This window comes from Emydura macquarii, unplaced genomic scaffold, assembly GCF_026122565.2.
Source record: "Emydura macquarii macquarii isolate MOO-44397 ecotype Brisbane River unplaced genomic scaffold, CSIRO-AGI_Emac_v2 contig_2768, whole genome shotgun sequence".
Taxonomy (NCBI): Eukaryota; Metazoa; Chordata; order Testudines; family Chelidae; genus Emydura; species Emydura macquarii.
This window is the reverse complement of record NW_027132905.1, coordinates 38,834,627-38,862,402: the sequence shown is the minus strand read 5'-3', so window position 1 is coordinate 38,862,402 and position 27,776 is coordinate 38,834,627. Positions and strand designations below refer to the sequence as shown.

The following is a 27,776-nucleotide window of genomic DNA, read 5'->3' as shown; positions in this document are numbered from 1 at the left end:
TTTAAGCAGAAGAAAATTTCTCTTCCCAAATGGTGCTAGAACTGGGAAAGGGTTTGCAAAAGAAGAAAATTGGAGAATAAATTAAGGTTTTTGTTAAGTGAGGCCTCAGGTCTGTTCTGCAGCAGACTACACGCTTTCCTATGGCCCTTTAATACTTGTCAAGAATGTTGGTTTAATAAAAACCATGTGATTTCAAAGATCAAGTCAAAGCAAAGCCTCTGACTTTGCAGGGTAAATATTTATCTAGACTGAGCACTGGCAGAGTGAACCACTTTCATGTACTTACGAAAATACAACAGAGAGCAGGCACATGTTCAAGGGCCAGGGATTATTACAAAGTGACCCACTGAGTGAAGACTGGATTGATTGCTTGCATTTTCCAGACTTCGATGTATTATCAGACTTGGTATCAGAGTTTGGTGAACCAACAGGAAGCCTTTGCACAGTTCCTTGTAACATATTTTGCCTGATGAATAAATCTGGGAAGAAAGAGTGCCCGCTTTGCCTTCTCATGTTCACAAAGTGGGGTACATTCCTGAGGGAGTGGGGGGTTATTTAAAAGTAAGCTGTCTTGGGATAAGAGAGAAAGTCCTCTCATGGATCAGTAACTGGTTAAAATATAGGAAACAAAGGTTAGGAATAAATGGCCAGTTTTCAGAACGGAGAGAGGTAAACAGTGGTGTCCCCCAAGGGTCTGTACTGGGACCAGTGCTGTTCAACATATTCAGAAATGATCTGGAAAAAGGGATAAACAGTGAGGTGGCAAAATTTGCAGATGATACAAAACTACTCAAGATAGTTAAGTCCAAAGTAGACTGTGAAGAGTTACAAAAGGATCTCACAAAACTGGGTGACTGGGCAACAAAATGGCAGATGAAATTCAATGTTGATAAATGCAAAGTAATGCACATTGGAAAACATAATCCCAACTATACATACAAAATGATGGGGTCTAAGTTAGCTGTTAGCACTCAAGAAAGATCTTGGAATCACTGTGGATAGTTCTCTGAAAACATCTGCTCCATGTGCAAGAGCAGCCAAAAAAGCTAACAGACTGTTGGGAATCATTAGGAAAGGGATAGATAATAAGACAGAAAATACCATATTGCCTCTTTACAAATCCATGGTACGCCTGCATCTTGAATACTGCCTGCAGATCTGGTCTCCCCATCTCAAAAAAGATATATTGGAATTGGAAAAGATGCAGAAAAGGGCAACCAAAATGAACAGTGGTATGGAATAGCTTCCATATGAGGAGAGATTAATAAAAACGGGACTTTTCATCTTAGAAGAGAGACAACTAGGGAGAATATGATAGAGGTCTATAAAATCATAACTGGTGTGGAGAAAGTAAATAAAGAAGTGTTATTTTCTCCTTCTCATAACACAAGAACTAGAAGTCACCAAATGAAATTAACAGGCTACAGGTTTAAAACTGACAAAAGGAATTATTTCTTTACACAATACACAGTCAACCTATACTCTTTGTCAGAAGATGTTGTGAAGGCCAAGATTATAATGGGGTTCAAAAAAGAACTAGATATGTTCATGGAGGATAGGTCCATCAATAGCTATTAGCCAGGATCAGCAGGGATGCAAAACCATGCTGTGAAGTGTCCCTATCCTCTCTTTGCCAGAAGCTGGGAATGGGTGACAGGGTGGATCACTTGATTACTTGTTCCACTCATTCCCTCTGAAACACCTAGCATTGGCCACTGTTGGAAGACAGGATACAAGTGGATGGACCACTTGTCTGACCCAGAATGGCTGTTCTTATGTTCTTGTTTAAGGTATGACTATTGTATGTTTAAGTGACTTCTGCAAACTCAGGACACCTCTCAAAACTGCAGCTGAGCTGCTGTGCATGACTATATAAGTGCAGCCAGCAACTGGATAGCATGCAGCTGCTGGCACCAGAGAAAACCACAACACAAAGTTGATGGGATAGAAACCATCCACCAGGAAACAAGCATGGAACAAAGGCACTCATTTTATATGAGCATTCATGGCAGGAGCCAAACATAGGCAGTCATAAAACCACCCCATTTACTGCAAGTGGAAAAAACCTACTTCTATATTCCATTCTGAGCTTTTAAAAATTACAAGATTGTCAGTTTTGATCCTACTGAACAAATGATTTAATATATTATTATAGAGTTATGAGTATTATTGCATATTCTTTTATCATGAAAGTGTGTAAGGACAAAAATCATCAGTGCTAAAATGGGACGCTGTATCTTTATTGCTGTTCTGTTATCTTTTAGAAACGTTATTTTATGAATTACATAATGTGGAGGCTCTACAACCTCTATATTCATATTATAGTTCATATTCTAGCTGTACTTCATCTGTCACAGAGGTGCAGGCAGGCTGCAATAACGTCACACCCTGCCAGCACCAAGCTCCAGAAATTTGAGAAGCTGCCAAATACCTCTCATAATGGGAGGTCAGATTTCATGGATGGGGAGACCTTAATTCTGGTAGATGAGCTTCAGTACCCGGCATGTTTCTGCTAACTCTTCCTGGGAAGTTTAATGCAGAGCATTTTTGCAACCTGAATAGGGCTGATTGGATTCCAATTTGAATTTTTTTGCATAGAAGTGCCATACAAGTTGTAAAGTTTCCATATAGAAGAAAAGCAAGAAGCTTCATGGAACTCCATGGAAAATCTGTTTTAGTCAATTGAAAGCTCCAGTTAATGAGGTTCATCCCTCATCGGTTTTCTTTTGATTTTTGGGCATGTCTGTCTGAGGGGCCAGTGCTTCTGAATGGGAACGTTCCCTTTTCACTCTATAGACTTCTTTGTGCAATGAATGAGAAGAAACAGCAACACTTCAGGCCACAGGTAGGGAATTAAATCCTTCAGATAATAAATCATGTACATTTACTCAAGTAAGAGCAGCATATACTTATAAATGGATGGTAACAAGTTCAAGTAGTTACAGCAATGGACTGCTAGCCAAGAAAACACTGGCTTCTTGTCTCTGTTTGCCATCCCTTTGCCTTTGGATTTTTCCCATGCAGCACATGACACTCCATGAACTGCCAATTTAAATGGATGCTTCCTGTACAACACTGGAAATATCATGATGTAGTAGGTACATTTGGGGGCTGGGTTTTTTGGGTGCAGTTGTGGATACGATGGTAGCATGGGAGGATGAGTAAGTTAATAAATGTTGTACATAGGATATATGTAATGGTGCAGTGTGACATGAAAGGGTCTTGGCTTGATTCAGTCATGACTGGCATACACACACGCCTTCCCACTCACCCTCCCCCCCCACACACAGACTTCTGTTTTGAAGTTTTTGGAAAGTAAGCACACATTGTACGATTGCTAATAACTCCCTTCAATCGGCCTGCCAAGTCTCAGAATCCCCTACATCCAGGAATTCATTCCATTTATGCAAATATTCACTCAAAGAAATTGCAAAAATGGCAAATAAACAGCCCGCAGGAAAAGTGAATTAAAAGCAGCAGCAGCAGCAAGAGCAAGAAGGCTGACACCAAGCTCAATGCTGAACACAACTCAACAGCCAGCGTGGGGAGCCAAGGGGAGAACTGTTACAAGAAACTGGCCAGGAAACCAACCAAAAGCCAGCCACCATGTCTGAAACATTGCATATGCCCAGAAGGTGATGCCTGGATCTGCAGCAGCCAAGTGACTGCATGACTGGACACTCAGAGGAAAAAGTAGAGGGGGAATTTATTTCACAGCATGGTTCCAGTGATAGATTCCTAGTGCTGCAGTTCCTGGCACATGCCAAAGCATGTTGTCGTTGTTCTAAACACTGCATAGCTGTGGGACAAGAGTGACCCTTTTACCATGTGCCTGAATATTACTGCAGTGGGTTTCTCAGAATCAAGCACTGAATAAGGAGCCATTCTTAATGTGGTTTGAAGACTCCACTATCCTTCCAGAACAAAACCGCTGCACACTTCCCTGCTTCAGGGAAAGGCTATTTTGAAATGAGATTAATTATCTCAGAAAATTTCTCAATACAAATCTTTACATCTTCTATTTTAAACCATGTCTTGTCATTCCTAATGCAATCCTGAACTAGCAGCAGGCTGACCTTCAGTGCTGACCTCCCTTTCCCTGTCCCATGAAATGAAAGGTGATCTGGCAGGGGGAACTGCTCCAAAACCCAGATCTCAATAAAAACTGGGGGTCCAACCAGAAAAACCCAACCCCTTTGCTGCCCTTAAAAATATGGCCTTTTGTGTTTCTTGGATGCCGATTTTCTCCCCCTCTGCCTCTTTAGTTGCAATGTAAGACACAGGGAGAGCTTTATGTAGGAAAAACTCCTGTACGCTGTGTATATGCATGGAAATTCAAGCCCTCTGCATTTACAGCTACACGTGTAAAGTCTCCTATAAAAGAATGGCAAAATGACATAGGGTGTAATTTTCCAACAGATCATTCAAGTTTTTTTAATTCACTGAGAATGTGGGCTCAACTCTTAGTCCCTGACTGTGAACCATTCTGCTCATGTAAACAGTCCATAGAAGAAAAGTCCTGCATGGAACTGATGCACAACTGGGAGTAATATATCCTGTTTACTGCAGAGTGCGCTCGGAAATGCAAGAACTAGAGATTCAAGAAAACCCAACACCAACAGCTGGGATCTAGGTCTGAAAACCATGTTGAACTAGGAATTGGATTGGATTACTGAAGCGAAATATATGTTATCTTTTTAAAAATTCAGACTATTAGGGAAGGAGAGAAGTTTCTTTGACTTTTGAATAACTAAAAAAACAACTCTAAAAACATTTCACAAAATGTCTAGAACATTTTGGAAAAGATTTAGAGGGGACTATGAAACTCCCTATCTCTGAGGCTCATCTCACCCTACTGTAAATTTAATGCCAAACTCCAGTCTTCTAACAAAGCACACAATTAATTCCAGAATATGGACAGCAACTTTGGATGTATTTCACAAGTGTAAAACTCCGAATGCTTGCATGTTGTATGCAAATAAAAATGTAGCTTGTTCTGTGGGCTCTTAACCAGAGGCTTATCTTTCTTTGATTAAATCCTAGGGACATTAAACTAAGAAGAAGAAAAGATTGGGAAGAAAAAAAGACCCAACTGGATTCCGGTTGGTTCTATCTGACCCAGAAACGGGAACTCATTTTTAAAAATAAGTATAAACCAATTCAGAATCATCTAGGAATGCAGTTATAGGATATGTTAGAATGCATCTCTTGCGCTAACTTCTTTCCCTACCTACTGTAGCTGGCTGATAAAGGCTGACTGTAGGATGCAATAAAGTCTTATTTTTCTTGAAGAGCAACACAAAATTCCAACAGATGTTTCTGCTTTTAAATCAACTGTAATTTTACGAAGAAGTTTTCTTTTCTCTTCCAAACAACAGCAGGCACCAGAACTCAAGAGACCTGCTGTTGCTGTTAAGAAATGTGCTGGCTGTCCTCACGGCCACACGTCAGGAACTAGCAGGGGAATAGGATCCAAAAGCAACTAATGTTCCCATTTGCAAAGGGAATCAAAACAAAGCGAATGTTGTGCTGGTTAATTTGACAGTTCTCCTGGACATTGAAGTTCCACGCTTTCTGGGTCTGGGCTGTATCTGGAAGCGGAAGAGCCAGAATATCACAAGGCAGGTTGCTTTTGCAAAATTTCCAAACTGAAGGAAGTATCTGAAGTCTCACCAGAAATCCTATTTTTGGGGCATTACCAAGCCAGTTTTGTACTCCCAAGATAGTCAGTAAAGATTAGAACTTCCAAACTCTTTGATGTTCTTCCATTGCTTTTTTATATCAAGTCATATATGACACTAATAAGAACTTCAGCAGCATTATTTTAACTTCTTTATGCTATGCATAATCAGTAATACTTTCACCCTTTTACAGTCTCTCCCATCTCTGGGATAAAAATTATTGTTTAATGGGTCCTATATGTGTATATAATTTGGGCCAAATCCTGCATACCTGACTCAGTCCTTAATCAGGCAAAGCTCTCATTGACTTCAGTGGGAGCTTTGTCTGAGCAAAGACAGTCAGAACTGCAGGATTTCACCCTATAATTTCCAAAAAGATGAGATATGAATCAAATATATCCCCAAATTCAACCACAAATGAATGCAGAAAAGCACCTGATATTGTTTCCTTGGTTTAGCACTATCTCCTTGTATCTAGGAACTTACTCCTCCTTGCCAAGAACTCATTAATTCTTAGCTCAGGCAAATGTGTTATAACAGGGAGGAACAAAAGATCCAACATCATATGCTAATTTGATAGTATCAAGAGAGAAAACTGAGATCCTAAATCAAGGATGGATCTTTTTCGATGTGTCAATGTATAATTAATTTGCTACCAGTTTAAAAAATTGATTCACCCACTCAAAGGAGATTTGCTTTTTCAAAATATGACTAGTCCCTTTTTCACAATTCAAAACTCCTACTTTAGAAGGCTTTTTGGCCACAGGCTACCTCCCCTTAGCCACTAACTACACTGACGTGTGCTATGAACTCCACCCTCAAAACATTCATCATACACACAAAGTACCTTGCAAAATGTAGGAAGGTCAACTTGTCTATACACAGTACAGCAATGAGATCCAGACATGGCCACCTCCCTGTAATTAATTCAAAGGCCTTGCTGGAAGTGACCAAAGTCACTGCCATCCAAAATCTGATCTAGGGCCTAGCTCCTAGTGGATAGCTGTCCACGTAAACTGGCACCCTACCATTACTCAGCAGAGAGGCCAAAGAGCGAATGAGCCATAGAGATCAAACTCCCTTGTTGTCCTAACAGGTGGTCACATTACATCAGCAATGTCTGGGGAACCCTACAAAGATGTTGTGAGGCTCTGAGATCCTCGTGGAAAGGTTTGGAATATTGTTAGCGTACAGATGTAAGGCATGTTAGTGCCTTGGGGGAGAAAGGTGCAAAATGCAGTCAATGTAAGATTACTATCACAGCGCTGAGCCTCTGATGCAATGCTGCTGGACAGACCATGGCTCTGCTTGGCTGAATTTGTACTGCCTGAGTACAACAGGTTTCTTTTCCTTTCTCTAAACCACTTTCTCCACTGCCAGTTGGATTCAAGAGCATCCCATGCACGAATGGGCATGCAATTCACAAACACCCTCTCCCTGCCCCTCACTTGGCTCCCACATCTTTAGACAGTTCACTAATACTTGGTTTTGGATTAGATGTTCTCCAAAACAGATGACGTAATGACTGAGGTCAGCCTCACAACCAAGCAGGGCACACATGGAGCTGATCTCGTCAGTTCTGAGGTTACCAGAGCCATAAATACAGCATTAACAAAAGCCACACAATCATGCTCATTAGCCTCATTCGACACATCTAGGCAATAACAACAACAGTGCATTCCATGAAGCAATGGGCAAATCAGGACTAACCTGAACCTTTTGCCCAAAATAACTTAAAAGAAATCTCAATGTTTCAGGAGAGGGGAAAGGGTTTAAAACAGTTAATTTTCAGGGGTCGTTGATTTTGAAAATGTCATGCCTTGTGGACACTGGACCAGAAGCAGAAACACCAAAACACTACAGGAAATCAGCAACTGATTTCTATCCTCTCAACACATCATTGCCTTTCACGGATGATGGAAACAAGAAGGCTGAACAGAAGGAAACCATATTTGTGTTCCAGTAATGCTGAACGGGGAGTTAAAAGGGATAAAGAGAATTAGACGCTCTCAAAAGAACTTAAGACTCAACTTACCAATGCAGGTCCTGCCATCTGTGTGCAGGCGAAAGCCTGGCTTGCACTCACAGTAATAGGACCCCAAGGTGTTCACACATCTGTGCTGGCAGCCCCCATTGTGAACTTGGCATTCATCAACATCTGCAGATGGGAAAAGGAACAAACATTCAGAGAAGAGGGCATGGAAGTAGCTGACCTTACCATTTCTCATCACCGTGGGCTGACTCCAGATCTGAGGAATGGATGAAGGGGAGAGCGCCATTTCATCAGGTCTATCCATTTGGGCCATTGTGAAAATCATAAGGACAGACATGCGAACAGCACCAATGTGCATCATGAGTCATTCAAAATAAACCAACCTTCAGGCTGACTCTAAAATGCCATCCCTACTAGGAGATCAGTTACTCTGTGTAACTTTCAGACATCTGAACATACGGTCACAGGGTAAAGAGAGACATGGACTGAATTAAACTACTGGAATACTTTGCAGGGGGACATCCCCTCTCTGTGGCTTAGAGAAGATCTGTATATACTCTAAATCCTCCTTGCTCTCATTTTGCTGTAAACAGGCTGGGCTATCCCATTTGCTATTTACATATTAAATTATTTATAATAATGACAAGAGAAAGCATCTAACATTTACAGACTAGAGCCAAAAGGAATACCTTAAAGCAGCAGGTTTTAAATCCCTATAATCCCCTGTAAATCCTGGAATTACAGGTTCATTTCCTAGCACGGTTGACTCAGCCCTTCATCTTTCTGAGGCAGATAGACCAGATTCCACGCAATTTACTTTGTAATGAAGACTGGGCTGGTTGAAAGACACCTTGAACAGAGATCCTCCCTTCTCTGTATGGACAGCAAAGCTCAACTTTGCCAAAGCCTGCATGCAATATCTGATGAACACATACAGATTGTAGCTTTGTACACACCACCCTGACTTGCTTGTGTGCATGGGGTGTCATGGAAATAAGTCAAGTGCACAAGCTGCCCATTACATTTTGAAAATTTGGGCCATCATAAAAGCAGTGATTTATCCATGTGATGTTGACCAACATTCCCTCCCTTTCCCCTCCCAGTTGTCTGCAGCTCACATCTCCAGAGCTGCTGTATGTATATATTGGGTGAAACATCCTGAAGCATACCAAACAATGGATACGAGTATTAAATGTTATTACCATTAAGCCCTTTCATCCCAACATTTCCCAAAGCTCTTAACAAATTTCACAAACTACATGTACAGGTCTCACTTTACCTGTTGTTGCAATGCAGGCAACCCTGAGGTGGAAGGTGATAGATGTTTATCCTGTCCTCGGTAATTCTACACATCATTAGAGGCCAGAAAGCAAAGAAAACCATCCTATCCCACTGAAATTGTATATAATGGACTTTTATAAGGATTTTTTCCATAATGAAATGACATTTGCTTAATGATCAAGGTCAACTTAACCCCACATACAAAACTCTGAAATGTGTATTGCAATGCCTTTAAAGGGCAACTTTCTCATCTGCCCTTTCTAATTCCTTCTACTGCACAGATATCCATGATATCATGGCTTCCACATCAAAACAAAAGTTGGACAAACTGAGGCAAAGGTTTCTACAAAGAGAAACCCATTTGGCCAGCATCCATTTGTGTTTCCATTTCCATAATTGAAACTATCTGGGTTTGAATAAAAGCCATTCTCCCTCCCAGAACAATCTTGATCTATTCTTCCAAACAATGAGCATTCTTTCAAGGGTTCAAATAACCATTTCATTATTTCCTGGGTACACTTTCTATCCCATTTCATATGTAAGGCTATAAAAAAATAGACAATGTGTTTAAAAACAAGAAATTCATTCCTGTTCCACAGTGACTAAGTCATACACAGTTGTCCTTAAATACTATAGAAACAAAATTTCTCTACTGAAAAGGAAGGTAATCACCACAAGAGCTTCAAGCTATCCAGTGCTATCTCAGCTAGACACAGACTGAAGGCAATCACAGATGCACAAGATTCCTTAAGTGAAGAGCAGTTTGTGTTTGAGAATATCAAAGTTAATTAGCATACATACATACATACCTACGTATATATATATAAACACACTAAGACACATACTACAGCAAAATTACAAGTGTGGATTTCATTTTTCTTCTGTTTTTGATTCCCCTCTTCTCTTCCTACTAAGGGGATGAAAGTCATATAAATCCAATATAATTGGAATAGTACAGCAGGCTCACCATTCTTTCCTGAGTTAGACACAGGCGGCTTCTTGGCTGAGAGAATAAGCCAGTATATCTTGTTATCATTCAGTTTGTTTTCCATTGCACCAACACTCTTTTCTTGACTGTTTTGAAGAACTAAGAAATGAGCTCAGATATATTTCTATCAGATTTCAACTGAATTTTGAAAACCACACTGGAAAAGAATGGCTAACATAATTAAATGCGTTTCTGTCCTCTCTGTAGCATAGAACAACAATAATCCTAGGAGACTGTTGAAAATGTGAGACCTTTTATTAAATCACTTTTTATTCTAATATGTAGTAATAGATTCTCAAGCCTGTTATTCCCTTAGGTAGACTAGCCCTTCTGGAGTAACACTATCATATGCTATATGGAAGACCATAACGAAGAGAATTACAATAGCCAAGAACTCAGGACAGGAAGGCGAGAGCAAGATTTTCAACACAAGATGGTTAAGCTAGAACATTGGGGAAAAGACGTTTGGAAACATACAGAGGAGCAGCAACTCTAGTGTAGCTGGCACCACTGACCTGACCAACAAGGAAGATAAGTTACTTCAGCACAGTGCATCCCAAGACATGAGTGTCATAGCACAGGGGGCAAGGAAGTCTAACTTTCCTCTGCAAACACCTTCATTAACCTCAGGCCAGGACACACTCTGAACAACAGAGGTAAATTGGAGGAAGGAGCACGCCAAGTACCAAACACAAGGCTGCATGTCCTGTTCTTCAGATCAGTTGAGTGGGGGGAGGAGGACAGACAGACAACACTCCTACCAAACAGCATACCATACAGAATGGATGAAAAAGAAAAGGTCAGATGGTGACAATTGACCAATGCCCTGACCATGGCTCATAAACACTAGGTTCAAGGAGAATCATGCTGGCTATTATGAACACAGGCATGTGTTTCTCTGGTTGATTTAGAAGGCTTTAAATTCATTTAGTGAGATAACAGTAGCTACTGCTTGTGTGTGTCACTAAACCATAATCATAATCTCACTGTGGGGGGACATCACACTCAGATTTTTGTAGTTCAGTCTAATTTAAACATGGATTTGCTTCTAGCAGAACCAACACACTTTCCCTACTGGACAGATAGCACACACAGACAACGCACAACCTTGACAGAGTAATGGGTTTTCAAACCCTCTCTTCTCCCTGGCCTACGATGCCCACTCTCCCTCCAATAAGCCTGTTACAGACACCCTACTCTCTCAGCCTGAGCCTCCCAGTTCTCAGTCAGTCTCCCAGGAGCTTTTAAAAGTAATATGTGATGAAATCAATAAAACAGTTAAGATAGGAAGAGAATTTCTGTGCACTAGACTTCTGGACTTGGCAGGTTTCCAATGTACAGGATTTACAGTACACAAGGGAAGAGCATTCCTGAGAGTCCTGCTGTGCTGGCCAATGCACTGCCATGGAGATCTCCTGACGGATTTACTCAGCGACAGCTACTGTATCTTACCTCATGTCACACAGTGAGCAGCAGCAGAGGGAACCATTCACTTTGACATATAAAAGTAGAGCAGGGCAGATATCTGAAACCCAGCAAATAAGTCAAGCAAGCAGCAGTGTGCTATGTCTTTGCTGAATGATGAATAAATACATGTCAGCACTGATTGTTACTAACAACACTGGGAAACAATTTCCCAGATAATCGTTTTAGGGTGTTTCCCATAATTGCCTGTGCCTTTGCTTGTGAGTCATTTGTGGGAGCTTGTTCCAGCACATACCTGGGTCGTATCTGGAATGCCCTCCACCTGCTAGCATTAGCACCCAGTTCTAATGGTTTTCATTCCTTTCTTGCCCTCTGCTGACTGATGCAGTGGCTGTGACTGTGCAAGGGACTTAGTCAGCCTTCATCCTTTCTCTGAAAAGGGTGACAGAATAACCCTGGATGGACAGAGTGTTTCCTAAAGCCACAAAGAGAACCTGTTTGTGCTCCTCTGGCTCAGTGTTTCTGAGCTACAGAGTAGAATAGAAACACTTTAATTTTCTTCTAGCACCTTTCACCTGGGGCCCACAAAGCACCTTAAAAAGGTTAATAAACTATGTAGCAGCACACATGTGGGAAAGGTCTTTGTCAGTAATCAGTGGTGTGACTATGGTGCAGAGAGGTTGAGTGACTTGGCTAAGGTCACAGAGAAGTCAGTGACAATGCTACAGATAAACATCAGAACCCCTGTCTGCCTATCCCTGGTCCAGCCTCTAACTCTCACTCCCCTGCCAGAGTCAGGAAAAGAACACAGGAGTCCTGGCTTCTAGTCCCCAGCTCAGATGGCCAGATAACACTCTTTCCTCAAGAGCCCCACCTCATATTTTCTATTAAAATCTTTATGTGAATTAGACTCACCATGTTTCAGGCTCGGGATAAAAAAATCGTTCTCTCTATTAAGAGCTAGCTAGTCTCATTAACACCCAGAGAAATGGCTAATTCAACAGAGCCAGGACTCTGCTGGCTGAGGAGACTGACTGGATGGAGGTGCTGTCCTTCAGTGTGGGGAGGAGGCTTAATTAAATTAATTAAAGAGGTACTTTTTAAACCAAAAACAATAAAAAGAATCCAGTGTGAAATCTTAGCTCCAACTGGTCGTCTCCACACAAATTCTCATTTACCAGCATTTCAGGGAAAAGGCTGTGGTGTAAGCCTATGTGGCTGCCAAGCCAACCTAAGCTCACGCTAAAACACTTTCCTTCCTAAGTCTTTGCAAGATTTAGCTTCAAGGCCCTAAAGCCTGTGAAGTTTTTACTCTATATGCAGTCTGGATAAACCTATCTGGAAGGTCTAGCAACAAAACAGCGGCATGCTTCCAGCAGGGGATTGGAGAATGACCCCTGACGCCCATAGCAGCTGGCAGCATTGCAAAGATAGCAAATTGAGACCTTTAGGGAGGAACGGGGTACCTGACCTTGATCTCAAAGTGACCTAATGATGTAGAAGCTGTGCTAATGAGCTCCACAGGAGGCAGGGTCCAACCTCTTTGGCCAGAAGATGGAGTCCTTTGCATGGATAATAAGGGGGAAAGAAAGGGTAGAGGAGAACCTCCCTGCTTCCCAATATGAATTAAATAGAAAAACCTACAGAGAATCCAACAACAGCTACCTTATTATTTGTTCCTGTTTCCGCTGGCCATGTTGACTGGCAGGAAAGGGACATAGCTAACGTATTCCTGCTCACATGACTGAAGGACAGCATGAGCACAGGCTGGAATTATTAAACCCTCAGATAATTTCCTCCACCTGCCCCATCATTTTAGTGCTCAGCCTGAAGGACACTAGGAGAGAGGAAACTAGCAACGTAAAGAAAGTCACCGCAGTCACCAGCTTCAGTATAGCCCCAGCCGGCCTGGTTCAGAAACTTGAAGCTTCTTATGATCCACTTCCAGTGAAAATCTAGACTCTGGTTACTTGACACTGTCCCTGGTTCAAGCCAGCTGTGAAGCAGTTCAGAAAACCATTAAGGTGGAACAAGCTTTCACTGATGAAGACAAGCCAGAGAAAAGAGAGGCTCTGGTTAAAAACAGGTACATTTGCTTGAGGTTTTCTGTATGTCCTTTTACTATTATTACTAATTCACTTCCTTTCGAGCCCAGCTTCTGCCTGTGATAATGCATTTTGATGACTGATATGACAAAAGGAGTGATATTACTTCACTGTGGTAACAGAGGCAGACAGAGGATAAGCTGGAGGAGGAAAAAAATAATTAACACACAAACAGTGAAATTTGGTCCAGCTGCTAGTGGACAAGTGTCCTCAAAATAAGATTACAATGGACACTAACCTGGCACCCTCACAAGGCATTCTTAAGAGAGGAAGCAAAGATTGAGTGGGCACGCATCCCAAGGTGGTGCTGCCAGGGGCAGGGTGATGCTGTGGGGATGAAGCTTGCCCTGAAATTGCCCATGTCATTCCTGTTCTGTGGACAAACAGTAGATCCCAGTCCCCAGGCTGTCAATCCACCACCTGCCACCAGTGCTGAATTCACATCCCCTCTCTCTCTCGCACATACACACGGAACGTTGATGATAAGCTGCAGTGGCAACAGAGATTGAAGGGAAAGAAGCCATGGGGCCAGACTCTGTTCTGCAACAGGCTATTGGTGCTGCCACCAAAGCAAAGAGCCATGAACCCTGAAGAACCAGCCCCCAGGGAATGAACAGGTGCACGGGAAATTCCTGGGTGGCACAGAGCTCATCCAGAGGCCCTACATCATGTCACTCCCACCCCTGAGCATAGGGGGCCTGGTCAGAATGGCACTATGACCCCTGGCTGCAAGGGGCCATAGACATCTGGGTGCAGGCTCCAATAGCTTCATGGCTATTACCAAACTACCTCTCTTCCACCCCTTATCCTCACCAGAATCAGGCCCTTGGTGTTCCTTTATTGCAACAGTTTTACCCAGTGAGCCCTGATACTCCTAGAACCTGAGAGACAAGGTAGGTGAGGTAACAACTTTTATTGGGACAACTTCTGCTGAGAGAGACAAGTTGAAGAAGAGCTCTGTGTGGCCCGAATGCTTCTCTCTCTCGCCAATAGACATTACCTCACCCAACTTGTGCTATCTCTAATATTCTGGGACTGAGACAGCTACAACACTACATACATTCCTATAACCTGTCCTTTAAGAAATGTCACCAGGCTCTTTAAGAGTTGTCAGGACAACTCACTTTATCACTGAAGGGATTCAGGTCAATATGGTTTGTGTACAGCAACTGCCCATTTGTTTAGCATGCCCCAGAGCCTACATTTCTTTGTCAGTAAGTACACAGCCTTTGGGAGTTGCAGTTCTCAAACAAGTTGGTATGCCTCAGATCCACCTGCTCATGTTTGGCTCCCTTGGGTGGAGGTCTCAGTGTGGGAAGGAAGGTGGGATTTCCTGGCTTTTAGTTTTGGAATTGATGGTGCAAAGGCCAATCCAACAGCTGTGCAGGGAGAAAAGACAGGCCAAGCCCCTAAACATTTTAACAGCTGGAGTAAAGATCCCAGCATTCAAGAAATTCACACAGTTATGTGAATAATTCACATGCTGAGTGTGATTTTCACTCTGTGCCTAACTCTGCCCCCATGGAAGTCAATGGGAATTTGATCATTGTTTTCAATGAGAGTAGAGTTTGACCAACATGGAGCACTTCTGAAAATCCCACTTTTTTTTTTTTTTATTAAGTGAATACATGCTCAACTAACAGCCCTGGTGAGTGTAGTCCCCTGGTACAAAACAGGCACAACATGGATGGTAGCTGCACTCAGCCAACGGCCTTCACTCTTGAACACCTCGGGGGTAAAAGAGTAATTATGGCCTATTCTGTCTGGACTATCTGATGAGTTTTCCCACGAGAAAACAAAACAGTATGGAGAAATAAAGCACAGAGTTTATGGTGGTGTTAATAAAAACTTGTGTGTGCATTTCAGTGGGGTTTCCAAGTACAGCATGTTTGTCCAAGCAATGGTGAACAGACGTAAAAGAGAAAGGGGAAGGGACAAACTAAAGGAAAGGAAAACAAAGAAGGAATGATCAGAGAAAAGCAGTGAATATTAAGAACAACCGGCAGAAAATCTTGCATGGAGTCAAACGCATGATCCATAGACTATATTTACCTCATAGAAAGCCAAGTGCAGCTGGACCTGTCATAAGACAAAGCTACTTAATGTATTTGAAGTCACAGAATCTCAGAAATGACTGAAAGATCTATTAAATCATCTACATTGTTCCCAATGGTACATTCATTAATACATTGTCCAGTCTAGATTTAAATGTGTCGCATGATGATGCTTCCACCATTTCCCCTGGAGACTATTCCACAACCCAAGAGATCTCACTGTCAGGAAACGTTACTGATGTTCCACTTAAATTTATTCTTAATTTCACCCCATTGCCCCTAAGAAGTAGTTACACTCCTGCAAATAGCACCTCTTTCCCATCATGATTACACACTTCAAAACTTTGCACTCATATGCTGCCTACTCCTACCCCTTCTCACCTTTGCTTTGGAGGGAGGCCAATGCTTCAAGGCAAGCCTCTCCCTGCTCCAGCAACAGGAGAATGCAGCACATTCACCACCACATACTTTTCACCTAACCAATCATTTTATTTTTCTATCTCTGGAGTATCTCCTCGCACTCCATATCAGCAGAGGTACTTCTGGATATACACTGTATGGTCCAGTAAACAAATAAATAAAACCTCCAATCCTTCATACTGTGAAGACAACAATTTTATCCCCCAAGAAATCTTCGATTTCATGTCTTTAGAAGGGACGTAATGGTGTAGCTCCGCAAATTCAAATAATTCACCAATATGGAAAAGGAGAGAGAAGTAGCACCTTCATGCACCAATACTCTGCAAACTTCATAGCTGCTGCTGGAGCTAAGGAGATACTACGCTCTACAAGAGGGAGGGCTGATCTTAGTTGTGTCACTCTAGAGTCCTGCATTGTAGCTGCTACAGCCAACATTGTCACACAGATGTGGACAGCAGAGATCGTTTTCTCCCAGATCCGTGTAACAGCAGGACATTTTCCATTCTTGTCTTGAATATTTTGCCAAAAGAGATTCAATATTGTGACCGCAGTGACGACAACTTAAATTTAACAGGTAGGCATCACTTTCATGGTGCACTGCACTGCATTTGACTGGAGATTTTTCTTCAGAAATGGTGGCAGTGGAACCTGGAGGATGCAGTGGAGCTTTTAAACCATATATCGGCACATGATATAATCCAGCGGTTCTTCAATTCCCGCAGGTGGCTTTTACCTCATCTCCACAACACTGCCTACCAATACTTTTTTCCAGACATAGTTGGCACAAGGAAGGTATGGAACTGAGATTGGAGGTTAGAAGAAGGGCTGTCTAGGGGCAGATCTCCATTTTAAGATGAGGTCAACAATATGAAATAGTTTGAGACCCACTAGCGTTGGGTACACTCTGTATGTGCATGCACATGTACCTTACAGCCATGTAACAGACAGACTCAGACCTACAAGTGTTTGGGAATGTCTTGCAAACTATAGAATCATTTAGAAATAAGCATCATGCTAGTGTCAGCTAAAAGGAACGATCCTTTAGTTCAAGCAATGATGGTCTGCATATGTGATTCACTGAGCATTCTCCCCAAACTAGGTGCAATTCTCTGATTAATTGTTAATATTTTATTGGTATAGACAGCTGTAAAGGTATACAGAGCTGTCCAAGATATATCTTTAAATACAGTTTGTAGCCCAAAGAGGTTATAATTCAATACAGGCAAGACAAAAACTTGGTACCAGGAAAATCGGTTGAAAGTATAGTAAAGAACAGAATTATCAAACACATTGATGAACATGATTTGTTGGGGGAAGAGTCAGCATGGCTTTTGTAAAGGAAAATCATGCCTCACCAATCTACTAGAATTCTTTGAGAGGGTCAACAAGCATGTGGACAAGGATGATCCAGTGAATATAGTGTACTCAGATTTTCAGAAAGCCTTTGACAAGGTCCCTTACCAATGGCTCTTAAGCAAAAGTAAGCAGTCATGGGATAAGATGGAAGGTCCTCTCATGGAGCAGTAACTGGTTAAAAGATAGGAAACAAAGGGTAGGAATAAATGGTCAGTTTTCAGAATGGAGAGAAATAAATAGTGGTGTCCCTCAAGGGTCTGTACTGTTCAACATATTCATAAAAGATCTGGAAAAAGACGCAAGTTGGAAAAATTTGCAGATGATACAAAACTACTCAAGATAGTTAAGTCCAAAGCAGACTGTGAAGAGTTACAAAGGGATCTCATAAAACTCGGTGACTGGGCAACAAAATGGCAGATGAAATTTAGTGTTGATAAATGCAAAGTAATGCACACTGGAAAACATAATCCCAACTATACATATAAAATGATGGGGTCTAAGTTAGCTGTTAGCATTCAAGAAAGATCTTGGAGTCATTGTGAATAGTTCTCTGTAAACATTCACTCAATGAGCAGCTGAAGTCAAAAAAGCTAACAGAATGTTGGGAATCATTAGGAAAGGGATAGATATAAAGACAGATAATATCATATTGCCTCGTTATAAATCCATGCTATGCCCACATCTTGAATACCGTTTGCAGATCTGGTCACCGCATCTCAAAAAAGATATATTGGAATTGGAAAAGGGCAATCAAAATGGTTAGGAGCATGGAAAAGCTTCCATATGAGGAAAGATTAATAAAATTGGGACTTCTCAGCTTGGAAAAGAGACGAGTAAGGGGAGATATGATAGAGGTCTAGAAAATCATGATGGGTGTGGAGAACTTAAATAAAGAAGTGTTATTTACTCCTTCTCGTAACACAAGATCTAGGGATCACCAAATGAAATTAATAGGCAGCAGGTTTAAAACTGACAAAAGGAAGTACTTCTTCATACAACGCACAATAAACCTGTGGAACTCCTTGCCAGATGATGTTGTGAAGGCTAAGACTATAACAGGGTTCAAAAAAGAACTAGCTAAATTCATGGAAGATAGGTCCATCAACGGTTATTAGCCAGGATCGGCAAGGATGCAAAACCACACTCTGAAGTGTCCCCCTAGCCTCTGTTTGCCAGAAGCTGGGCATGGATAACAAGGGATGGATCACTTGATGATTACCTGTTCTGTTAATTCCCTCTGAAGCACATGGCATTGCCACTGTCGGAAGACAAGATACTGGGCGATGTGGACCATTGATCTGACCCAGATTGGTACTTATGTTCTTAAAACACATGACAATAGCTGAAGTAATGGAGGATGTGGGAAGATGTTGGTGATTAACCACTTTTCCCTGACTAAAAGCGATTCCCTGATAGGAAATTCCTGTTTGATTTAAAAACCAAAATATTTCTCTATCAGAGTTTTTTGCTGGAGAGAGAGAGAGAGCAGCAGCAGCTTGCAAATTATTGAACAGTTTGCACAGAGGCTGTTTATCTCCTATGAAAGGAGGAGGAGGAGAAGATGAATCCCAGCTGCAAGCACAAGCAGTAGATATGCTTTTGCTGTATTTGACTAAACAGCCAGTGCCAGGTTTTAATCTCTGTGGTGATTAGCCTGGATTACAGAGCAGAGGTGCACAGGGAAAGGTTAATTGAAATCTCTAAAGAGGAGTGCATGTGAGATTGTGCTACTTTATCTTTTCAGTACCAGCTTGTTAAAGTTGATTACAGCAATTATAGGAAATGATGAGGCTGAAAGGAGGTGGAGTCAGCAAAGCAACAAGTTGCAGAATCAAACAGATTGCTAACAGCTGGGAGCAATGCAAATATGCATATTAACCTGGATCAATTGTCCCAATGTGCAGATTCCACTTGGAAATCAGTGGCACAGAATGGGACCTGGAGACATTGGAAGAAAAAATAATTGATCTGTGGTCATTTTTTCTCATTCTGTTCCGCTCCTGCCCACTGAGCAAGCTGGCATTGTTAGGGCTCCGTTATTCCATGCATCCATTCTGCTAAAGTCCAGGAAAAACATAGCAACAGCAGGGTCCAGCAGTGAGAGAATCACCAAGGAGGCACAGTTTCTTCATCTCCTTTTTGTCTCCTCTCTGCAGGAGCTCCCCTCTGCTCATCCCCCTCCCCATCTTCTTCCTGTTTAAGAATACCAAACCAAACTTTACTGCGGCTGCTGCTCTCTCCAGTGCTTTGCTCACCAAGACGACACACAGGCAATAAGGGGACGATGCTATTGGCATGTACCTGGACCAGCTTAGGCTTTCAGTGTCAAGCTGGGGAGGCAAACCATTGCAGCCTGAGGCCTGAAGATGTTATTTCAGAAAGGTCCAGGGGCCCCAATTAATACTTTGGGGCAGATCATCTGTCCCACTTCCCAGAGGTGGGGTAAACGGAGTGGTAGCCACCTGCAAGGCCCCTGCCCAGGATTCTCCCAGTGGTGTGGAGCTCCCCATGGCCCTCGGGCACACAACATAGAGGAGAAGTGGCTGCACTCTAACTTGGGCCAGGTCTGGGGCAGAGTGTCAGGGACCTGTCACTAGCTCTTAGCTCTCAGCGTCTCCCTTCCATTTCTCCTGGGCTGCCCTGGGTGGCAGAGGGGACTCGTCATTCGCTAGGCACTGCCCCAGGCTCAAGCAGGGCCAGCTGTGCTCCTGTCCTGGGCAGGGGCACTGGAACAATGTGTATAGTGGGGGTGCTGAGAGCCACTGAACCAAACTGTAAACCCTGTATGTGATGGGAAGCCAGGGGGCTGGCAGCTCTCCCCACACTCCTAGTTCCAGCACCTATGGTCCTGGGAGGCTCCCAAAGTCCAGCAGAGAAGCAAGAAGTGGAGCAGCCAGTTACTGTCTCCTCCCTGCCTTGCAATGCAATAGGTGCCCACTGGGAGAGCTGCTGAACAGCTGCAACTGGGAAGAAACCACTGCTGCTGCTCTGAGCGCCTCCAGCTGTAGAGCAGTTCCTGGAGCAGTAGGGCAGGCAAGGTAGCAATGGGGCTACTGCCCGCACTTCAGTTTAACATCTGCAGGGTGCTGCTCAAGGGAAGTACTTGCAGTTCACAATCAAATATACATTTTCTTCTCAATACTGGGGCCATTGGTTGGACACCACTGATATAGCGCCTCCCAGCATCCCAGGTGATCTCTATCCTGACTGTGCTGGGGGGGGTCTCCTTCACCTTGCCTGTCCAATAGGCAGTGCCCTTGATGAGCATATTAAAATGAAACATACTGCTCTCCACTTCTAGGCACCTTTACTCAAGGGTCTCCAAGCCCCTTACAGCATGACTAAATCAAGCCTCACACCGGGTACAAAGCGGTGCAGCAACTGGAGAGAGGTGCCCAGAAGCATGCTGGCTACAGAGGAGAAATCAGTGGAATCACAACCATGTTGTAAGAACTGCTGCTTTCAAGTTGTTGGAGGGAGCTAATCCCATCCTGCATGAGCCTACTCTTTACTCACATGAGCAGATCTGTTATACCAACGGGATTACGCACAGAAGTAAGGGCTGTAGAATGGGGTCCTCTGCGCTTTCCAGAAACATGAGGCAAAAGACAAACTGCCCATCACACTGAGCATTATTGTCTCATTGATTCCTCATGCTCTTCTGTCTGATGTTTTCTGTACTCTCGTCTTAGACTTCAACTGTAAACTCTTTGGGGTAAAGACTCTTTTGTTCTGTGTTTTTGCAGCGCCTAGTACAATGGGCTCTTGGTCCATGACTAGGGCATCGAGGCTCTATTAAGGTAATACAAACAACAACAACAGCAACGGTCAACAGGAGACTCCCACCCACCAGCATCCCACACGATATGTGCAAAACAGGCACCTTTTTGGAACAGAATCCTATCTTTCCTCTTCAAAACCCTCCTTCTCCAATCTGGCTCTAGGCCCAGCGAGAAACAACGAAACTGGCAGATCCACAGAGGTGAGCAAGCAAGCAAGCAGTCTCTAGCCCTCAGGGATATGATGAGAGAGAATTCTGCTTTTCAGTGGAAGCCTGAAAGCCACTTCAGAGCTGGGGTCACTCTGGAGCCCAAACTATTCATGTGACTAAGAAGTCAAAACTCCTCTTCAAGCTCTATCCCGTCCTGCACGAAAACAGCAACTCTCACTATTGTGATTTCACAATATTTAATCTGATTAACTACAAATGCAAAATGGAGTTATTTAACAGACAGAGGCTCCCAAATTCAGCATCAAGTCCCTTGTTGTGTCCTCAACTCACCTTTGTTTTGCCTCGAAGCAGCACAGTGGGGGGAGTCAACCCAGCTCTCCTTACTCACGTCAGTCTAACCATGGGACTGATGATTATCATGCATTACTCAGCCTGTCACAGGTGCTCAGAACAACAAGCACCAGGCTCTCTGGCCGTTGTAGTCCCTCACCCTCTCATACCCCTCTCCCCGCTGTTACTTTATACATGTCCCTCACTGTGCTATGTGCCATTTTGACTGTACAGCATGTCAATGCATGGAACTGTCCGTTTACTGGCCTGTCATGCGCATTGTCCTCCTGGCACTGTATGAATGACAGTAATTCACACAGCATTACAAACCGGTGTGGAAAGGCAGGATGTTGCCCCAAGGAACTCACAATCTCATTGAGACCAACCGGAATAAACAAAAACAATCATCTGTGTTATGTATTGCATTGTATTGATGTATATGTTATAGGATTACAGAAAAGACAGTGTGCCAGGTCTATCCTTCTGCAAGGTCACAACATAGGTCCCCAAAGGAGAGAACGATGGATATTAAAATACAAATAGACACTACAACTGATCTGTTTTATCTAGAAATGAAAGGATCTCAGAGGGAACCTATGGTACTCGGAGGAGCAACCCCACACTAACACTTTACATACAAGTAACTCAGCATAGACCAGGGGTGGCCAAACTCCGTTAACGTGCAGCTCACAGAGTCCCATACGCCTCCCACCCCCCATTCTCCACTCACCAGACTAGGGGGAGCTCAGAGCTTCTGCCCTCAGCAGGGTGGTGGGGCTAGAGGACTCTGCCCAGCGGGGAGGCGGGTCTCTGGGGTCAATACATTTGGCCACCTTGGCATAGAGTCTTTGTTACAGATTACATTACAATGCACTGGGATTTGAAAAGATATGTACTTCACTCAAACAGCAAAGCACTTCCCCCTCCCTTACCCTAATCTATTAAGGTGCCCGCCATAAGCACCTACCATACTGAAATGCCTGCTTGCTGCCCTTCTCCAGCTGGATGACAAGAGCCAAGGCCAGAGCTGCAGCTGGGGCGACGTCCCAGAGCAGAGCAGAGCTGCGTTCAGGGCTGAAGCTGTGGCTGGGGGGAAGGGGGGGGCTGGAGCTGCAGTTAGGGGCTGAGTGGGGCTGAATGGCCCTCCCTCCCCGCCCCCCATAGGGGCTGGCCTGGGCCCCATTGTGTCCTCTGAATATTCCTCCATTCCCCGCCAGGGGGCACATCCCACAGTTTGGGGACGACTGCTCAACATCGTCTGGTTCAGTTCTTACCTTTTGAGATTTTGTTTCCATTTTAGGTCCCCAAACTCAGAAATAAAATGAGCTGAAACAGTCTGATTTCACTGGGTTTCCATAAATTAGTCCAAACACATTCAAACTAGGCCCAAACATCACCTGTGCTGAGGGAGGAAGAAAGCAGCAGCACTAGATGGTTTAACCAATGCATCTTGGGAGGATTACAGTTCAGAAATCTAGCTCCTTTTCCAGGCCCTGGCCATCTCTTAGGCAGAAAAAGCCTCATCCATGCCAACAAAGACCTGCAATATCCTTAAGTGAGCTAGCCTTCATATCTCCACTAAGATTAAACTCACAACTTTGTCAGATGTACCATTCGGATACTTCAGGCTGGAGTAGGCCAATAATTCATTTCTCTTTAGAAGGAGCCCGGGGAGAGAGATTTTTATTTTGTATTCACTACTTCTCTGCTCTCCCTCTTCTGGGAAATCTTCCCTCTTGATAATTTCCCTGACCCACCCTTTGCCTGGAACACAAAAAGAAAAGAGCCACACGATAGGAATTTGAGGTTATATAGATAACCATTTTTCAATTGGCTTGTTACACCATTTTATTAATGAGGCTTTTCTGAAGGGGTGGAAGTCTTCATCTGGAGAAAAGTAGCCAAAGGGACAGGGTTCAGGCCTGGTATCTTGACTGCCAGCTTTGAACTACCTTCTGCCTGAACATCGGGAGCAGCAGCTCAATTGTAGAGGACCATCAGAGATACTGGGCCAGATTCAGATCTCACACCAATGTAAATCAGGGCAGTTCCACATCTGTAGGGCCACATGTTTGTGAAACTGGTGTAAGTGGGATCAGAATCAGGTGCATGATATAACAAGAAAGGAGCAGATAAGCCAATTTTGTATTGCTTTTTAAACTTCCTGTGAAATCTCATTATGCTGGAGCCTTGGATTTGGGTGTGAAACTTGACTTCAGGTGCAGCAGACACAACCATTACCTTTTGAAGGGAGAGTCGGGGTTTGTGGAAGCTGGTAAACTGATGGAGTTGGATGGACATGATGTGAGTTTGAAAAACAAACAGCTGGTCTATAAATAGAAAGAGTAACACACCTAATTTCCAAAGGAATGTGGCATCTAGCAAACACACTAGTATCACCTCCACAAACAACAGCTTGTGGCCATTATTCATGGATTTAAGCTTGTGCTGAGATACTGCATTCTTTTATATTTATATGACTCACAAATGTCAGTGGTTTCAAGTTTTTGGTGGGCGGTGCACTCCGCGTATTCTCTGTCATTTCCTGAATTTTCAGACAGTCTCGACCTTTATCGCCCAGTAAGTCAGCTGAATATACAGACAGGAAGAAAACTGTGCAGAAGTGAGCACACACAAATCTAGTCACACCAGCAGAGGAAACAAGTGTTCTCTCACTACTCCCCAATCATTTCACAGTTAGAACCAGTACACACAAACCAACAGGCACAATGACATTTCTGATTAGTGTCTAGTGGAGAATTTTTGAAGAACACTATCGTTTCCTAATTACCTCATCCAAGTGACTGGTCAAATTCATCCTAGGTGCCAGAATGTGTAACACTCGCTGGCACCAATGGAAGGGCCATTGATGTCAGGGCAGAATTTGGACCTGCACTCCTTGCTGGTCCAAGGAATGGAAAGAAAGGAGCTAGTAATTCGCTTGTGGGCACATCTGAATCCGTGCCCAACACTAACTGTGCCCAACACTAACTGTCAATGCTATTTAGCACTTGCAGAACTCGGATATTCAGAACAGGTGACAAAATGTTACATTACAGCAGCAGAATAGTCAATGTTTATAAGCAAATAAAATGTAATGTGACTCTCTCAATTGCTCAGCATTGCCAGGAAATATCCACATAGCAGCAGACTTGAGACACAGATATTAGGAATTTGTTTTCAACAAAGACACTAATAAGTCTGGACCTTTAAACGCAGAGATGTTATCTGCTTTGCTTTTCAGTCTGTGGCTCTCCTCACAGCACTCACTTGTGTGAAAATAGCTGTCATGGTCCTTACTTCTTCTTCTCTAATTACTGCTAGGAAAATGAACACTCTATGAGGATTTCCCATCACATGTAATGACGCTGAATAATGCAGAACCACCCAACTGTATGTGGTCCCATTGTGCTCTGGTCAGAAAACACAGACATGCCTGATCCATGTATCAGTCAGAAAGCCAGTTTTTTACCACGGAAAAAGCAACGTCATGTTTCATTAGCTGCCCAGAACTACTGAGTGATACCACTCTGGAGTTTACAAAACTCAGATCAGCATAACCCGTGACAAAATACTAATTTATTTTAACATGCTTGTTGCACAGCAGCTATCCTGCCATCAAATTAAAACCCAAGAGTCACATAACTTTATAGCAACTGAAGAGAGAGAAATTCCATAAACTATCCCTCTCTGCCAAGAATGACTTTTCAGAATAACAAATCCGTTCAAGCAGGAATATGTATGTCCACAATGCTGAAAATTTACACAAAAAGCACAATCTGAGGGACAATCGGGTCACTGGTGTGTGACTTCAGTAATTGTAAGGATGGGCATCACTCCTTATACATCAGTTACCTGCCTCCAAGCTATTCATAAAGAAAAAACATTTTCACCTCTTATAGATTCACTGTTCAACAGTGAGCCTGTCAAGAGCATCCCTGTAACTGTGAATATAGCAGGGATACATACCTGGCCTCATCTCAACTCCAAACCCTGCATGCCCTGTATAACAGGGGTAACAGCTTTTCCAGAGATAGCGGTAGTGAATGTCAGCAGCACCTGGGATGCCACCAAAAAGGTCTGTGCACCAAAGTACCATCCAAAAAAGCCTCTGCTCCTTTCCCATGGTGAAAAGCTAATGAGAATAAAAAAGTCAAAAACAGGATCCCAGAGCAAATTAAAGAGAAAATAATATCAAGCTACAAAAGCGGGGGGGGACCCTTAGAGTCAAATAAAACCACCCCAGAACATGTCTGTCACCTACAGGGCAAGCCATACACAGAGCCAAGCTGCCGTGCAAAGACCCACAGATGCACAATGTGCCGTGGTAATAAAGGCTACTGCTAACAACATATGTCTTTTGGAACCAAGCTTTCTTAAGAGCCCTCCCACATCCCTTCCCTTTTATGTTCTCAACTTTCGACCCGCCCCCGCAGGTAAAGGCCAAACCCAGCAGAAGTGTCTCCACCCTTGCATTCACTCACTCTCCCCTCCCTCCTCTGCTCTGCTTTTTCTTCTGTCCTGAGCCAGAATTTGTGCGTGACATCACATTCCTCGAAAAACCACACAAACTGAAAGAAACCAAAATATTCCTGGCTGGGAGTATTATGGGGAAGCTGGGTTTGGGCCAAGCTGGAGTTCTATAATTGACCATGTTAGCAAAAAAAAAAAAAAAAAAAAAATGGGAGCATTGGGGGGAAATGTGTGTGCGCTTTATTAAATCAACACCACATTTTGGAAAGTCCTGCCTAGACACTACTAGTGACTGTAGAGCAAAATATGCTAAGAAGCTCACATTGTGGAATAAGAAGAGTGGCAAAAACTCTGACAAAACAAAATAACATGAGTTCCTTTGGATGGTTAAAATAGACCATCAATTAGTAGATAATTATGTCCCCATTGCCGTGGCTTTACAGTACAGTATGTTAAAATGAAACATAAAGCAGACTAGGTAATAGCTGCCCCTACCAACTCGCCCAACTTCAATAGTCTTAGCCCAAATCCAAGTAAATGCTGGCTAAAAAGGGTCGTCCTGCACACTGCACTGAACTCTCTCTTCTTGGCAGAAAGTGGGAGGGACTGAATTCTAGAGATGAGGACTCTTCACCCAAAACATCTTGTCTCCAGTTCTCCAATGTCCAGCTCTAGAGATGGGTATTAGAAGCACTTCAACTGATATCATGCACCTAAAATGATATCTATACACCTAAAATACATGCAAAATTCGGTGTCATAATTTAGACCTACAGATTATTATGATCATCTTCATATATTGTTAGGGCTTTTCTTAATAGACAGTAGGTCATGACTAGAACTGTGTGAATAGTGCAAAAAATATTCTGCAAATAGTGGTTTAAAATTGTTTATGGAGTCACTTTGATTGTCTTTGCTTCTTTAGGTTTGCTGTTTCCAGGCAGCAACAGGCACTGAAACAAAATGCCAATTGCAGAATATTTGCAAGAAGTGATTTCTGAATTTGGCCAGCTCTGTTCCTGACTGATGCACAGGAACATACTTCCTGTTTCTCAAATGGAAAATAAAGAGCCACACAGCCCTGCCTATGTGAGCAAGAAACACAATTATACACTGTTCAGTACTGGATAATGTTACAAATGAAACTTTGCATAATATTAACACTGAAAAGTATTTTGATGGCTCAGGGAATTAAGATTCTGGGCCAGACTAAGAATTTTGCAAAAACTATTGCTTTTGTTTTGGTGCACATCACTTTTGTGGGCAAATACTCTAACTATGCATGAAAATGTGGTAAATGCTTGTGCAATAGGTCAGTTAATTCAATAGCCACCTGTGTGTGAAATTACTGTAATGACACGCATAATCCCAGTACTGTATTTGCACACATAGCTTGGGCACACAAATGGACAATGGCATCTGCAAAACTCTCAACATTGTCAGATACAGCCTTTCCCTTCTATGTCACTGGCATTAATATACGTTATTAGCAATCAAAAACTACTTACTATCTGACAACTGTTCTGTGACCAGTATGAAATGAACTGGTGGTCTCATTTCAACTCCTACACACATGTAGATTACGACAGACACTATTTGGTGCTCTTGCCTCAGCAGAGAGGTCAGGAGCTAAACAGGTAATACAGACTTCACTCTTATCTCTAGAGGTTGTTCCTCCAGCTATGGGATGAAGCACATGGTTGAGGGAGTTGGAAAGC

The 27,776-nt window shown here is 42.9% G+C and overlaps 1 protein-coding gene across 4 annotated transcripts in view; it reads right to left on the bottom strand.

Moving 5' to 3' along the window:
* The window catches only part of MEGF6 (multiple EGF like domains 6), a 219,813-nt gene that overhangs the window by 62,270 nt on the left and 129,767 nt on the right, over window positions 1-27,776 (bottom strand). For all 4 annotated transcript variants that reach the window (XM_067566717.1, XM_067566718.1, XM_067566719.1 and 1 more), the window contains one exon: window positions 7,717-7,839. In XM_067566717.1, coding sequence (XP_067422818.1) covers window positions 7,717-7,839 — 123 coding nt within the window. The remainder of the gene's footprint in view (window positions 1-7,716; window positions 7,840-27,776) is intronic.